Raw genomic sequence first — 14,738 nt, forward strand, 5'->3', positions numbered from 1 at the left:
ACAGTCAAGCAAGACAAAATAATAATAGTTTAGCCATTAAACAAAGTCAAGGACCTTTAGTTCCTCCTCTGAGGCCATATTCTGAGCCATATCCTTTGAGCTGTTTTACAGAGACTGAAATCCCCTCCAGATGGAAGACGTTAACTGCATGCTGACCACAAGCAGGCAGACCCCAGACTGGTTGGAACCAGAAGGTTGCTGATGTTGACTCCGATTACCTCACCACCAACCAATCGGAAGAGTGTCCACGAGTTGATCATGAACCTCACAACCCCCCCTCCTTCACCCTGTCTTTTCCCTGAAAACCACTGGAGAGTTTGGGTCTTTTGAGTATGAGCAGCCTGGACTCCTTGCTTGGCACCTGCGATAAACGCTGCACTTTCCTTCACCACAACCCAGTGTCAGTAGATTGACTTTACTGTGCGCAGGTGAGTGGACCCAAGTTTGGTTTGGTAACAGTACCAGAATATGACCCTAAAACTAAGCCAACTCCAAGACTCAGTGAGATCACACTGGATGGGTCATGTGCTACGGCCATGTGTAATTTTGGTAATATTTAAGGGGTAATAATAGATATGCTTATTTTAAATTATACCTAAAACGTATGAATCATGGCTCTTACTCATATCCAGTATAAGGAATATATATAAATCTTAGCTTAAGTGAAATAATGTGAATGCTTTATCGGCAAAATTTCAGAAAATTGAAAAAGCATTCTTCTTCCCCCTTTATTCATATACACACATGCACAGATAGGGGGCATCTACAGAGGCAGCTGAATCCAATATAATGACAACAGTAGTAGCTGCTATTTCCCGAGGGCTTACTGTGTGCCCGGCATGATGCTGAGAACTTTACAGAAATCATCTCATTGAGTCCTTACCATAAACCCATGAAATAACTATCATACCTCCCCCACTTTTTACAGACAAGGCAATTGAAGGTATGAAATTGTAAGAGGTGAAGCTGGGCTTCGAATCCAGGCATCAGGATGTGGGGCATTTGCACTCACTCCAGCCACTGCATTTACTGCTTCCCAGTGGCCCCCTTGGGTCCCTGCCCTTCTCTGCACCTTGGTTCAGAGGCCTCTCATACATGGGGTATGGCTCACCTGGCCTTTTGGAATCTTGATTTCCTTATTTGTAAAATGGGGGAGGGTGGCCTGGGCGACACATTTTTGAGCAGTGACTTGTATTTAGCAATTGAAATCAGATGGCTTCCAATAAGCTGACAGTGGAGTAGATGGTCCCTGAATTATTTTCAGCTTGGACATTCTAGGAGCCTTTGTCCTCACCACTCATTCCAACATTTCTCACTCTCTTGCTGTGCCTTTGATCTAGCCTAAATCCCCATTGCGTGTGAACTCATCCATTTTTACATGGAAGTTCATCTCTTGGCTGCAGAGAGATGAAGTCTGCCTGTGTGTGCGTGTGTCTGGGTGGACTTGTGGCTTGAGGGGACGTGAGGGATCTAAATGAGCAGATAAAGCTGCTAAAGATTAAAAGTGCAAATGTGAAGCTGGAGACCGACAGACATGTGACGGGGGAGGGATGTTCAGGCTGAGCGCAATCAGGCACAGCTGGCAGACAGCCACACTCACGCGGGGATGGGAGTCCCTCTCCGGAACTGGGCTGACCTGAGGCTGGGGTGGCTGTCAGGGCGCATCAGCAGTCACTGCTCCCACGCTCAGCTGGCGCCCAAGGCCCTCTCCCCACCCCCTGCCAGAGCTGAGACCAGAGAGCTGCCAGAGAAGTGGGATCCTGGCCTCAGGGCCAAATCAGACCAAGGGGCAGACTGGCTCCAGCGAGAGCCCATTCTTCATTTCCCCTTCTTGAAATGGAGATCAAATTTGAGGTCTTGTTAAAATAGAATGTCATCCAGCAGGCTTCAGATCACAGAAGCCCAGCTCTTCACTGGCACATGGCAGCAGCAACAAGAGTGGGAGCTGTCCCCTGTGGGTCCTTCTGTGACCCACACCTCCTTTCCAGGGCACTCAGGGCTTGGGCTTGAGGGAAAAAGAACTATCAATATCCTGATGAGTGGGTACTGCAGGCACAGTCCTTGGAATCAATAGGTTTTCTTGATTCTAAACTGAGGTCAAATAGCAAGTGACAGGGAGCATCTGTTTGGGGAGGGGACTTTGGGGCACTGATCCCAGCATCTAACCTCAATCCTGCCTTGCTGCCCTATAGAAGAGCCGGTGTCACCTAATCTAGGACAGGTGTTCACCATCCGTGACCTGACACCTCTGCTGTGGCTTCAGGATGGTTATTAAATTCCATCTCGGTCACATCTCTTTAGGATGGACAATCCCACTGCCCATGGAACCAACAGACTGCCTTCTCGGAATAAGCCACGATCCTGAGGCTGGTTAGGAGGTGCAGGGGCTCCAGTCACGAGGAGAGGAGCCCCTTCTTCAACACGTAGGTAGTTTCTTCCAGGCTGCCTGGGAGCCCTGTATGGTAGCACGTGTTAGAGGTGACGAGGCTAGGGCACATTGGCTCCGCAATGAGACGGAGACACCAGTGTGTAAAACATCTCTCTCCACCTGCAAGAGGAGGGCACTCCTCGGGTGCAGCCAGATCTTCCTCCAAAGCAGAGGGATGGCTGCTCTTGGCAGCCTCTCCGAGGCAAAGATAATAATATCATTTGAATTTCCCCACACTTCGGGGAAGAGATTGCAGGTATAATAGCCATTTTCATGAGCCGGGGAGGAGGAGTGCAGCCAAAGTGAGGGAGAAGGAGGGGTCTGAACTTCAAATCGGAGGAGATAAGTCTGCTGGTTACCTATACAGGCAGGCTTTTCCATTTTTAAAGCTCCACTGAATCTCTCCAAAACCAGCAAATTTTGCAGCCTCTAATTTTCTTCTCTGTGCTCTATTTAGCACCAAGCCATCTCCCTCTGCAATTCAGTAGCCTCTTGAAGTGTGTTTGTTTGCATGATGGGACTGAGTGGGCAAGTCCCAGCCTAATGTGGCCTGTCACTTGCCTGCCACCCAGGGATAGTAGGGCACCAACACAGAGTACTCCAGTGAGCCTGATCCCAGAGTGAGACTCTCGGGGCTACGGATTTCCTTCCAGCCCCCCAAAGTTACAATTCTCTTGTTTCCAAGAGCTATCTCACTTGTGAAGACCCATTTGTTTGGGTGTGTTGAAAAAAATCTCTCAGGAGGAGGATTTCCTTTCTTACACGGTCCAAAAACATCCAGTTCTGATTCCTTAAAGGACGTGTGCTTACCTTTTCCCAGCCCCCTTAAATTTAACTCAGATGACATCAAAGTCAACCCCCTCAATCTCAAGATGGAGCCTAGAAACCTCTTATATTTGTGTAGCATTTTGCAATTCCTCGTGGCTTTACCTCCAAAACTTCATTCCATCTTCACAGTAATGTTGGAGATAGGTTGGACAGGTATTACTCTAGCTTTTCCAAAACTAGCAACCAAAGCTCAGAGAGGTTGAGTGTCTTGCCCAAAGTCACACAGCTGCCAGGTAGCAGGGTAAGTAGGACCACAGGCCTTTGGAATTTTGGTCAGGGACACTTGGCATTCACTCTACCGTGCAGGTCCCGCCTCCTACCCTAAAACAGTCAAGTGGTGGTACTGAGAAGTGGAAGAGTGGTGGCACTTATTGGACTTTTTGCTTAGGGACTTGGGGTCCAAAGGTGACCCTGTCAGTTTCAGAGTGGATGGAGGGCAACTGTAAGGGAGCAGTGCCTTTTGGGGGTGGGGTGGAAGAGCAAGGTGGGTTAGAGAAATAGATTATGTCTGTATTTGTGAGAGTTCAGGACAGAAACAGGTCCCCCTCTGCACTGGCACTGGAAGCAGAAGACAATTTAAGGGAAGGGGGGGTCACAACATCCTTGCATGGGGCGGAGGAAGGCAGGGGTGGTGCTTCCGGGACTGACTCCCCTGGACCTTACAGAACTCCCTGCTGGGGAACCACACCCACCACTCAACCCACTGAATTCAAGACCGTGCGCCACAGCCAGGCCTGAGGAGGCTCACCATGCAGACACCGCTGCAGCTGTGTCTTGGCACTTCAGAGCTGGAAAACAGAGGCCAAAATGCCACTCCTGAAAAACCTGATGCTTCTAGCGTGTTGCCAGCAGGAAACAGCAAGAGGGGCAGGTGGGGTGTTAGGCGGAACCGAGTTCCTATCTAGAGCTGCTGCTTCCCAGAGAGTCTGGGAAAGTCTTGTGACCAGTGAAACCAACAGGTGAGCACTCTGAAGATCAGTATTCAGCTCTGGGGTGGATATTCAGAAAGTCTTTATTGGCACAGGAACAAGCCAGAGCTCACACGGACGCCACGTCTCTCAAGAATTGTCCATGTACTTCATGGTAGAGTTGAGAATCTCCATCCCGTGAAGCTCTCTCAGTAGAGCAGCAAACCTGTCATAATCAGAACACAAACTCCAGGACATAAATGCCAGGGTGCAGACACCTGGCCCCCAGAGGCATCTCCCCTCAGGCAGAAGCTGGCTGGGAAGGCAGGACAGGGCAGCTGCTGTTGCCCTGGGGAGCCCTAAAGGTCAAAGTGGGGAGACCCTCAGGAGGCCCACAAAACACGGCGACACTCGCTGTGTGAGTGGCAGATGTGACAGGGACCTGCAGGACCTGCTCTCGGGAGCTCCCCAGCAGGTAGCCACAGCGAGCCCATCCTAGCTGATGTGCTTTGCTTTCTGTAGAAGAAAGATTTTATCCATTCCTTCCATTTGAACAATCAGAACTCGAAAAGACCTTAGACGTCATCCAGGCCCACCCTCTCATTCTCCAGGGGAGGGGTGGGAGGGGAAGCCTGTGCGAGAAGGAAGCAGGCAGGCCAGAGGCCCTCCCCACCATGGAAGGCACCCCCTCCTGTGCCAGGGCACCACACTCAGCCACAGGTGGGCACCTTCCAGGAACGTGAGGACCAGGCGTTCCAGCGCCTCAGATCGGGGCAGAGCAGGGCGGAAGCCTGGGCTGAGAGAGGCACGATACCCGGGTCAAGCGCAGGCTCCTGTCCCAGCTTGTTGGCTGGTCTTAATCATGCCGCTCCCCAACCTCGTCTGTTTTCTCCAGCGCAAGAATTTACCCTCCAGGACATTCTCCCATACGCTTAGGTCCCAAGCAAAAAAAAAAAAAATGAAGCGGGGGAGGTCTGTTTCTGGAAAAGCAGAGGAGAGAGAAAGGAGACAGAGAGAAGGGGAGATGGTGTGAGAGGGAGGAGGGGTAGAGAGAGGAGAGGCTGGAGGAGCCTGCGGGAATGGAGCAGACAGAAGACGACGGCTGCTGGTGCCCAGAAAGATCCCTGTCCCATAACCATGTTCCCTCTCCGGCTGCAGCCTGAGCTCTCCCCAGTGCCCTGGGTGTGGGAAGCATCCTCCAGAGAAGCAGCTGGGCTCCCTGCCGCGCCATGCACCTGGGCTCGGCCATGCACAGCTTCCCCAGGGCGATGCCCGCGTTCAGCTGCACGGCCGTCTTCTGAGCATCGCCGCCTGCGAGCTTCAGCAAGACCGGCACGATGTCCGTGGTCAGCAGGGACGAGGCCATGTGTGGCACCTCCACGCAGTTCCCCAGGCAGAGGGTGGCGTTGCCCAACAGAATCTCATCCTCTGAGCCCAGCAGCTGCATCAGGACACCGAGCTCTACAGGGTGGAGGAGAACAAGCAGGAGGCTGGCAGTGGAACATGGGGGGCACAGGGAGGTGGCAGTGGATGGACATGTCACCTACTCGGCAAATCCCTATTGAGTGCTCTGAAGCTCTCTGGCTCCTGGCTGTGTCTCTGAGGGACCTCAGGAACCCGGGGCAGAGCCTGGCAGGACTCAATTGTCCCGGGAATGCAGGCTTTGCATCAGACAGGTCCGTTCTCTCTACATCCCCAATCTGCACCTCTCAGCTCCACCCAACAGCCCCCGCCTGAGTGGGAGGCCATGGGCTGGCACCCTGTACCTGCGGGGCCAGGAACAGGTTCCACAGGAAAGGTTCCTGCCCCCCACTCAGTGGGGAACCCCTCAGTTCACGCCTGTGCTGCCCAGAGGAGGTGGGAAGGAGAGCGTTAGCAGGACCCCTGCCCCGCATGACAGGGCAGTGACTAGACTAAAGCCAGGCTCAGCCTCTGCCATTCTCCTTGGTCACTAAGGTGTTTCCCCTGGGAAGGAAGAGGACCCGTGTTAGGTCAGTCTAAGCAGAATGCTTTACAAACAATCTCAGTTTACTCGGAGTGGGGAGGTAGCTCCCAGCTTTGATTCTGTTATCTTTGAGCTGTTTCCCAGCTGAGTCTTCCAGCAAAGATGTGGTACCTGTGCGTGGCCGAATGCTAATTAAGAGCTTTCAGAGCTGGAGGTGAGGTGACGTCATCTTCATACACACTGCCTGAGTCCGGGGAGGGGGTGACGCATCATCCCCAGTCTTTCCTCCCTCCTCACCGGTAGTTCCCTTTGCAGCTTCACGGCTTGATTAACCTCTGGGTTAATGTGGGCTCCACTTAAAGAAACTATCACTTACTTTTATCCAGTCTTATCAGCTCTTCTCGTGCTTCGTGATAACTGTTAGTGCAGATGGCGAGTATCTTTACCGCATAACGTGACGCAGTCTGGCCTCCTGACTAGATTTCAGAGTGAAATTAGGAAAAGACAATCAATGCCATGGTGGTTCTCGGCCAGAAACTACAGTGAGCAGCTGTGATTGTGCTCATGGCTTCCTAGACTTCTGAGGCAGAGCTCTGCTGACAATCATGTGTGCCTCCTGGCAAGTGGGCCTGGTCCCTGCTGAGGTGCAGTGTCACTCGCATCCTCCCTAACGTGGCCCTCATCCCTGCTATGAATGTAGGCCTGTCATGTACACCTGAGTAATTACCTGTGGAAGGCTTAGGAGTGAGTGGCTGAGAACAGAATGGTGTCGTCTACTGGCAGATGTACCAAAAAGGGAGGAAAAGGCCCTCCCGTGTCATTTCACCACTTGAGCATGAGGGTTGATTTGAGAAGGCTGTCAGGCTGACAGGCCTGCATGGAGAACATTATGAACCTAGGTCATTTTAAGAGGTGACAACTGTCGAATCATAACCCTTAAAATCACCCTATGTGGGGTCTTTAAAATGCATGTGTGTGGGGCTTCCCTGGTGGCGCAGTGGTTGAGAGTCCACCTGCCGATGCAGGGGACACGGGTTCATGCCCTGGTCCAGGAAGATCCCACATGCCGCGGAGCGGCTGGGCCCGTGAGCCATGGCCACTGAGCCTGCGCGTCCGGAGCCTGTGCTCCGCAACGGGAGAGGCCACGACAGTGAGAGGCCCGCATACCGCAAAAAAAAAAAAAAAAGCATGTGTGTGTGAAGGCATGCATAATGCATATGTGTGTGCATGCAACCAGCAGGCTCCGGTGGGTGTGCAAGAGTTATACAAAGTGAATGACGGTCATCATCCACGTGGCTGCCTGAACTCACACCCACCACCCTGCCCCCTCAATATCGCCCCTGCCCCAGAAGCAGCCCCCCGACAGAGCACGCTTCCTGGTGCCACTCAGCCTGGGCTTTATGAGTAAGTCTCCCGTGGGGTCACCACAGTAACGTGGGGGAGTGAACCTCACTGGGCACATGCATCGCTGGCGGGACCCAGAGATGCGACCTAATAACTCACCTCCCACTTCAGGAGAATCTAGTTAACTCTTGTACTAACTCACATAGAATCACTGCACTCATATTGCGGGGAAAGTCTGAACATCCTTTTAAAAGCCACACAGATACTCTGCAGCCTACATATCTCATAAATGGAGTTATCTCCAACCTTCTCCAGGTAATTGGATAAAGCGTCATGAGCAGGAAACCATGAACAAAACCAGGACCTGAGAAACCTTGTTGAAGCCACTCAGACCATCTTTTTCGAGGACAGAGGCCATACATTTTTAAAGTTAGGTTTAAGTGGTAAGCAGTTTTTATGGATGTATCTGATGAACAATTATTTGTTCAACAATCTTACATTGCTGGTCAGAGCAGAGTCTGGGTGGACAGGCAGAAGGGAATCTCCATTCGAGAAGGTTAGAAGCCAGCAGGGGGAAAATAGAAGAACCTTAACTGAACAAAGCCCTCCTTAATTCTGTTCCCCAAATAAAATATGACACTCCGGAAATTCAGGAGGTTGTAACCAATGAAGTTATTTTACCTTCAGGAATTTGATCATTTTCTTCACCACTCCTGCTCTGAGGGCCTCCTCAACAATTTTCAGAGAGGAAGCAAGGGTGCGGCTAAGAACGCCAGCAGCTCTCTGGGTGAAGCAGAAAGAAAGGCTGGTTAAACGTTCCTAAGTGGGGAGGGGCAAGAAAGGGGTAGGGGGTTAAGGCCACAAACTACTATGTATACAATAAATAAGCTACAAGGATATATTGTACAGCATAGGGAATATAGCCAATATTTTATCATAACTATAAATGGAGCATAACCTTTAAAAATCGTGAATCACTGTGCTGTACACCTGAAACATATAATATTGTACACCCACTATACCTCAATAGAAATTTTTTTCTTAAAATGCTGATGACCTTTTAAAGTCAACAAGTAGTTTGGTGAGGCAGAAACAATCATTAGTATTAGATGCAAAATAATACCTTGACTTTAAAAATACAATGGCCAAGGAATTGACAGCAAGTCAAGTACTGTTCTTTATAATAAAGCTGCTGAGTAGGCAATTCTAAGGGCTGCCAACATTGCCCCCAGGTGCACAGAGGCCCAGCTTATTCCAGCTTCACACAGGACCAGCGTTCAACCCTTGGCAAGAAAGTCCTGCCCTGTATCACCCACGGGGCTTTGATACCAACAGGGCCCTTATTAGATGGTGGACTTCCTGGATGGATCCTCTGGGACTTCTAGCTTTTCCTTTATCTTTTCTAAATCTTTGTCTTTTTATTCTATTTTCTGGGAGACTTCACTGATTTTATTTTCCAGTTCTGATTTTTTAAAAAATAGTTCTGTTACTATTTTATGGTCATAACACTATCTTGAATCTTTCTGAAGATACGAGTGACAGTTATTAATTTTTTCTTCTGTTTTCTACTTCATCTCTATTTTTTGAGAGTCAAATTTTCTGCTTACCTTGCTTTGTCTATTTATTTGTATGGCTTTCCTGATATGCCTGGTGAGATCTACCCTTAGCTCTACAGTCACATGTATGAAAAAAGCAGTATGTCTGTGTACACTATGTTTATGGGAAGTTTATCCACTGACAGGTGGAGAGGTGGCACTCTCAAATACTAGAAAGCAAAACTTTTTTCTCTGGTCTTTCAATTCCTTTAGGAAAAAAGCGCTCATTTTATGCCTGAGGAATAGATGCCTGGCTGCCAAATGCAGTCCCCCCATCTCTTACTTCTGGCCTCTGCTGTAGCTGGCAGTTTGAATTCTCGATCTTCTCCATGGAACTGCAAGACAGACCTGCTACCTCCCAGCTGGGCTCTCCTCATCTGTCCTCTACACAAAGGCTTCTTTGGCCCTGCCGCATTAATCACCAGTCTGGCAGCTGTTCTCCATCTTCCAGAAACTAGCTAAAATAACTTACCCTTTGGTGACCTCTTGCCTGTTCACTTTGTCGGTGTGGGTTTCTGCCTTTTTTTCCCTAATGTCTTTAGTCTCATTTTAATGAAGTCTCCAGAGCAAGAATGGACAAGCTTGTGTATTATCATATTACCTATCTTGTTTCCCTAATCTACTTCCTACTAGGGCTAGGATGTGACTACAGTTGACAGTACAGCTCTCTTTTCAGGCCCAAGGCAGTAGAGAGAGCACCGTATTAAAGGACCGGGTTCCCTGCTAAGGCTACTGCCCTGCTCAACAAGCTGGTCAGCACCTACCTAGCTGTGGCCAAGCAGAGTCCTGGGGACATCTGCCCCAGAGTCCTTGAAGGGCCAGTGTGGAACTAGTTCAGGCCCAGCTTTAGACCCACCAGCCAGAAAATCCCAAGTACCCAAGAACAGTGGTGCTTACCACTTTTGGGGTCGTGTATCATTTTTGAGGATCTGATGAAAGCTGTGGTGCTCTTCAGTCCCACGAAAATGCACATACACTCAGAATTTTCTATACAATTGCTGGGGGTTCCAGGGAACCTGAAGACCTACCACATCTTCCTGGAGCCCAGGTTAAACAGTTTTGCCCTGTAAGTCTGGATTGACTTCAGGGAAACTGTAGGCTTGCTGGCCACAAACAGGATATGCTGGATCTGCTTGGAAGGTTTTTACAACACTGGAACAAGTTCCCTGGTTATGATCCTTTGTTTTTTTCAAAAAAAATTTTTTTAATACAGAAGGTTCTCATTAGTTATCTATTTTATACATATTAGTATATATACGTCAATCCCAATTTCCCAATTCAGCCCACCACCATCTCCCCTTCACGTCACCCCCCTTGGTGTCCATACGTTTGTTCTCTACATCTGTGTCTCAATTTCTGCCTTGCAAACGGGTTCACCTGTACCATTTTTCTAGATTCCACATATATGCGTTAATATACGATATTTGTTTTTCTCTTTCTGACTTACTTCACTCTGTATGACAGTCTCTATATCCATCCACGTCTCTACAAATGACCCAATTTCGTCCCTTTTTTACAGCTGAGTAATATTCCACTGTTTATATGTACCACATCTCCTTTATCCATTCGTCTGCTGATGGGCATTTAGGTTGCTTCCATGACCTGACTATTGTAAACAGTGCTGCAATGAACATTGGGGTGCATGTGTCTTTTTGAATTATGGTTTTCTCAGGGTATATGCCCAGTAGTGGGATTACTGGGTCATATGGTAATTCTATTTTTAGTTTTTTAAGGAACCTCCATACTGTTCTCCATAGTGGCTGTATCAATTTACATTCCCACCAACAGTGCAAGAGGGTTACCTTTTCTCCACACCCTCTCCAGCATTTGTTGTTTGTAGATTTTCTGATGATGCCCATTCTAACCAGTGTGAGGTGATGCCTCATTGTAGTTTTGATTTGCATTTCTCTAATAATTAATGATGTTGAGCAGCTTTTCATGTGCTTCTGGCCATCTGTGTGTCTTCTTTGGAGAGATGTCTATTTAGGTCTTCTGCCTATTTGTTGATTGGGTTGTTTGTTTTTTTTAATATTGAGCTGCATGGGCTGTTGATATTTTTTTTTGAGATTAATCCTTTGTCCGTTGATTTGTTTGCAAATATTTTCTCCCATTCTGAGGGCTGTCTTTTCATTTTGTTTATAGTTTCCTTTGATGTGCAAAAGCTTTTATTAGGTCCTATTATGTCCCATTTGTTTATTTTTGTTTTTATTTCCATTACTCTAGGATGTGGGTCAAAAAAGATCTTGCTGTGATTTAGGTCAAAGAGTGTTCTTCCTATGTTTTCCTCTAAGAGTTTTATAGTGTCCGTCTTACATTTAGGTCTTTAATCCATAATGAGTTTATTTTTGCATAGGGTGTTAGGGAGTGTTCTAATTTCCTTCTTTTACATGTAGCTGTCCAGTTTTGCCAGCACCACTTATTGAAGAGACTGTCTTTTTTTCCACTGTGTATTCTTGCCTCCTTTGTCATAAATTAGGTGACCATAGGTACATGGGTTTATCTGTGGACATTCTATCCTGTTCCATTGATCTATATTTCTGTTTCTGTGCTGGTACCATATTGTCTTGATTACTGTAGCTCTGTAGTATAATCTGAAGTCAGGGAGTCTGATTCCTCCAGCTCCATTTTTTCCCCTCAAGACTGCTTTGGCTATTCGGGGTCTTTTGTGTCTCCACACAAATTTTAAGATTTTTTTGTTCTAGTTCTGTAAAAAATGCCACTGGTAATCTGATAGGGATTGCACTGAATCTGTAGATTGATTTGGGTAGTATAGTCATTTTCAAAATATTGATACTTCCAATCCAAGAATATGGTATATCTCTCCATCTGTTTGTGTCATCTTTGATTTATTTCATCAGTGTCTTATAGTGTTCTGAGTACAGGTCTTTTACCTCCTTAGGTAGGTTTATTGCTAGGTATTTTATTCTTTTTGTTGCAATGGTGAATGGGAGTGTTTCCTTAATTTCTCCTTCTGATCCCTCATTGTTAGTGTATAGGAATGCAAGAGATTTCTGTGCATTAATTTTGTATCCTGCAACTTTACCAAATTCATTGATTAGCTCTAGTAGTTTCCTGGTGGCATCTTTAGGATTCTTTATGTATAGTATCATGTCATCTGCAAACAGTGACAGCTTTTCTTCTTGTTTTCCAATTTGCATTCCTTTTATTTCTTTTTCTTCTCTGATTGCCATGGCTAGGACTTCCAAAACTATGTTGAATAATAGTGGTGAGAGTGGACATCCTTGCCTTGTTCCTGATCTTAGAGGAAATGCTTTCACTTTTTCACCATTGAGAATGATGTTTGCTGTGGGTTTGTCTTATATGGCCTTTATTGTGTTGACGTAGGTTCCCTCTATGCCCACTTTCTGGAGAGTTTTTACCATAAATCGGTGTTGAATTTTATCAAAAGCTTTTTCTGTATCTACTGAGGTGATCATATGGTTTTTATTCTTCAGTTTGTTAATATGGTGTATCACATTGATTGATCTGCATATATTGAAGAATCCTTGCATCCCTGGGATAAATCCCTCTTGATCATGGTGTATGATCCTTTAAATGTGTTGTTGGATTCCATTTGCCAGCATTTTGTTGAGGATTTTTGCATCTATATTTAGCAGTGATATTGGTCTGTAATTTTTTTTTCAAATTATCTCTGTCTGGTTTTAGTATCAGGGTGATGGTGGCCTCGTAGAATGAGTTTGGGAGTCTTCCTTCCTCCGCAATTTTTTGGAAGAGTTTGAGAAGGATGGGTGTTAGCTCTTCTCTAAATGTTTGATAGAATTCACCTGTGAAGCCATCTGGTCCTGGACTTTTGTTTGTTGGAAGATTTTTAATCACAGTTTCAATTTCATTACTTGTGATTGGTCTGTTCATATTTTCTATTTCTTCCTGGTTCAGTCTTGGAAGGTTATATCTTTCTAAGAATTTGCCCATTTCTTCCAGGTTGTCCATTTTATTGGCACAGAGTGGCTTGTAGTAGTCTCTTAGGATGCTTTGTATTTCTGTGGTGTCTGCTGTAACTTCTCCTTTTTTCATTTCTAATTTTATTGATTTGAGTCCTCTCCCTCTTTTTCTTGATGAGTCTGGCTAAAGGTTTATCAATTTTGTTTATCTTCTTAAAGAACCAGCTTTTAGTTTTATTGATTTTTTGCTACTGTTTTCTTTGTTTCTATTTCATTTATTTCTGCTCTGATATTTATGATTTCTTTCCTTCTACTAACTTTGGGTTTTGTTTGTTCTTCTTTCTCTAGTTCCTTTAGGTGTAAGGTTAGATTGTTTATTTGAGATGTTTCTTGAGGTAGCATTGTATTGCTATAAACTTCCCTCTTAGAACTGCTTTTGCTGCATCCCATAGGTTTTGGATTGTTGTGTTTTCATTGTAATTTGTCTCTAGGTATTTTTTTATTTCCTCTTTGATTTCTTCAGTGATCTCTTGGTATGTAGTAACATATTTTTTAGCATCCATGTGTTTGTGTTTTTTATGTTTCTTTCACTGTAACTGATTTCTAATCTCATAGCGTTGTGGTTGGAAAAGATGCTTGATGTAATTTCAATTTTCTTAAATTTACCGAGGCTTGATTTGTGACCCAAGATGTGATCTATCCTGGAGAATGTTCTGTGTGCACTTGAGAAGAAAGTGTAATCTCCTGTTTTTGGATAGAATGTCCTATAACTATTAATTAAATGTATCTGGTCTATTGTGTCATTTTAAACTGTGTTTCCTTGCTAATTTTCTGTCTGGATGATCTGTCCATTGGTGTAAGTAGGGTGTTAATGTCCCCCACTATTACTGTGTTACTGTCGATTTTCTCTTTTATAGCTGTTAGCAGTTGCCTTATGTATTAAGGTGCTCCTATGTTGGGTGCATATATATTTATAATTGTTATATCTTCTTCTTGGATTGATCCCTTGATCATTATGTAGTGTCCTTCCTTGTCTCTTGTAACATTCTTTATTTTAAAGTCTATTTTATCTGATATGAGTATTGCTACTGCAGCTTTCTTTAGATTTCCATTTGCATGGAATATCTTTTTCCATCCCCTCACTTTCAGTCTGTATGTGTCCCTAGGTCTGAAGTGGGTCTCTTGTAGACAGCATATATATGGGTCTTGTTTTTGTATCCATTCAGCGAGCCTGTGTCTCTTGGTTGGAGCATTTAATCCATTCACGCTTAAGGTAATTATTGATATGTATGTTCCTATTACCATTTTCTTAATTGTTATGGGGGGTTCTTGTAGGTCCTTTTTTTCTCTTGTGTTTCCCACTTAGAGAAGTTCCTTTAGCATTTGTTGTAGACCTGGTTTGGTGGTGCTGTATTCTCTTAGCTTTTGCTTGTCTGTAAAGCTTTTGGTTTCTCCATGAAATTTGAATGAGATCCTTGCCGGGTAATCTTGGTTCTAGGTTCTTCCTTTTCATCACTTTAAATATATTATGCCACTCCCTTCTGGCTGTAGAGTTTCTGCTGAGAAATCAGCTGTTAATTTTATGGGAGTTCCCTTGTTTGTTGTCATTTTTCCCTTGTTGCTGTCAATAGTTTTTCTGTGTCTTTAATTTTTGTCAGTTTGATTACTATGTGTCTTGACGTGTTTCTCCTTGGGTTTATCCTACCTGGGACTCTCTGCACTTCCTGGACTTGGGTGGTTATTTCCTTTCTCATGTTAGGGAAGTTTTCGACTATAATCTCTTGAAAT

General features: G+C 45.7%; 1 protein-coding gene across 1 annotated transcript in view; it reads right to left on the reverse strand.

Annotated features, from left to right (window-relative positions):
* Positions 1–4,259: 4,259 nt before the first annotated feature.
* Positions 4,260–14,738, reverse strand: part of TTC12 (tetratricopeptide repeat domain 12) — a 41,293-nt gene continuing 30,814 nt past the window's right edge. Inside the window, exons 17-20 of the mRNA XM_079707586.1 lie at positions 8,135–8,236; positions 6,486–6,585; positions 5,400–5,625; positions 4,260–4,390 (exon numbers count right to left, since the gene is read on the reverse strand). Of these exons, the coding sequence (XP_079563712.1) occupies positions 4,315–4,390; positions 5,400–5,625; positions 6,486–6,585; positions 8,135–8,236 (504 nt within the window). The 3' untranslated portion in view covers positions 4,260–4,314. The remainder of the gene's footprint in view (positions 4,391–5,399; positions 5,626–6,485; positions 6,586–8,134; positions 8,237–14,738) is intronic.

Source organism: Hyperoodon ampullatus (genome assembly GCF_949752795.1).
Source record: "Hyperoodon ampullatus genome assembly, chromosome: 7".
NCBI classification, from domain to species: Eukaryota; Metazoa; Chordata; class Mammalia; order Artiodactyla; family Ziphiidae; genus Hyperoodon; species Hyperoodon ampullatus.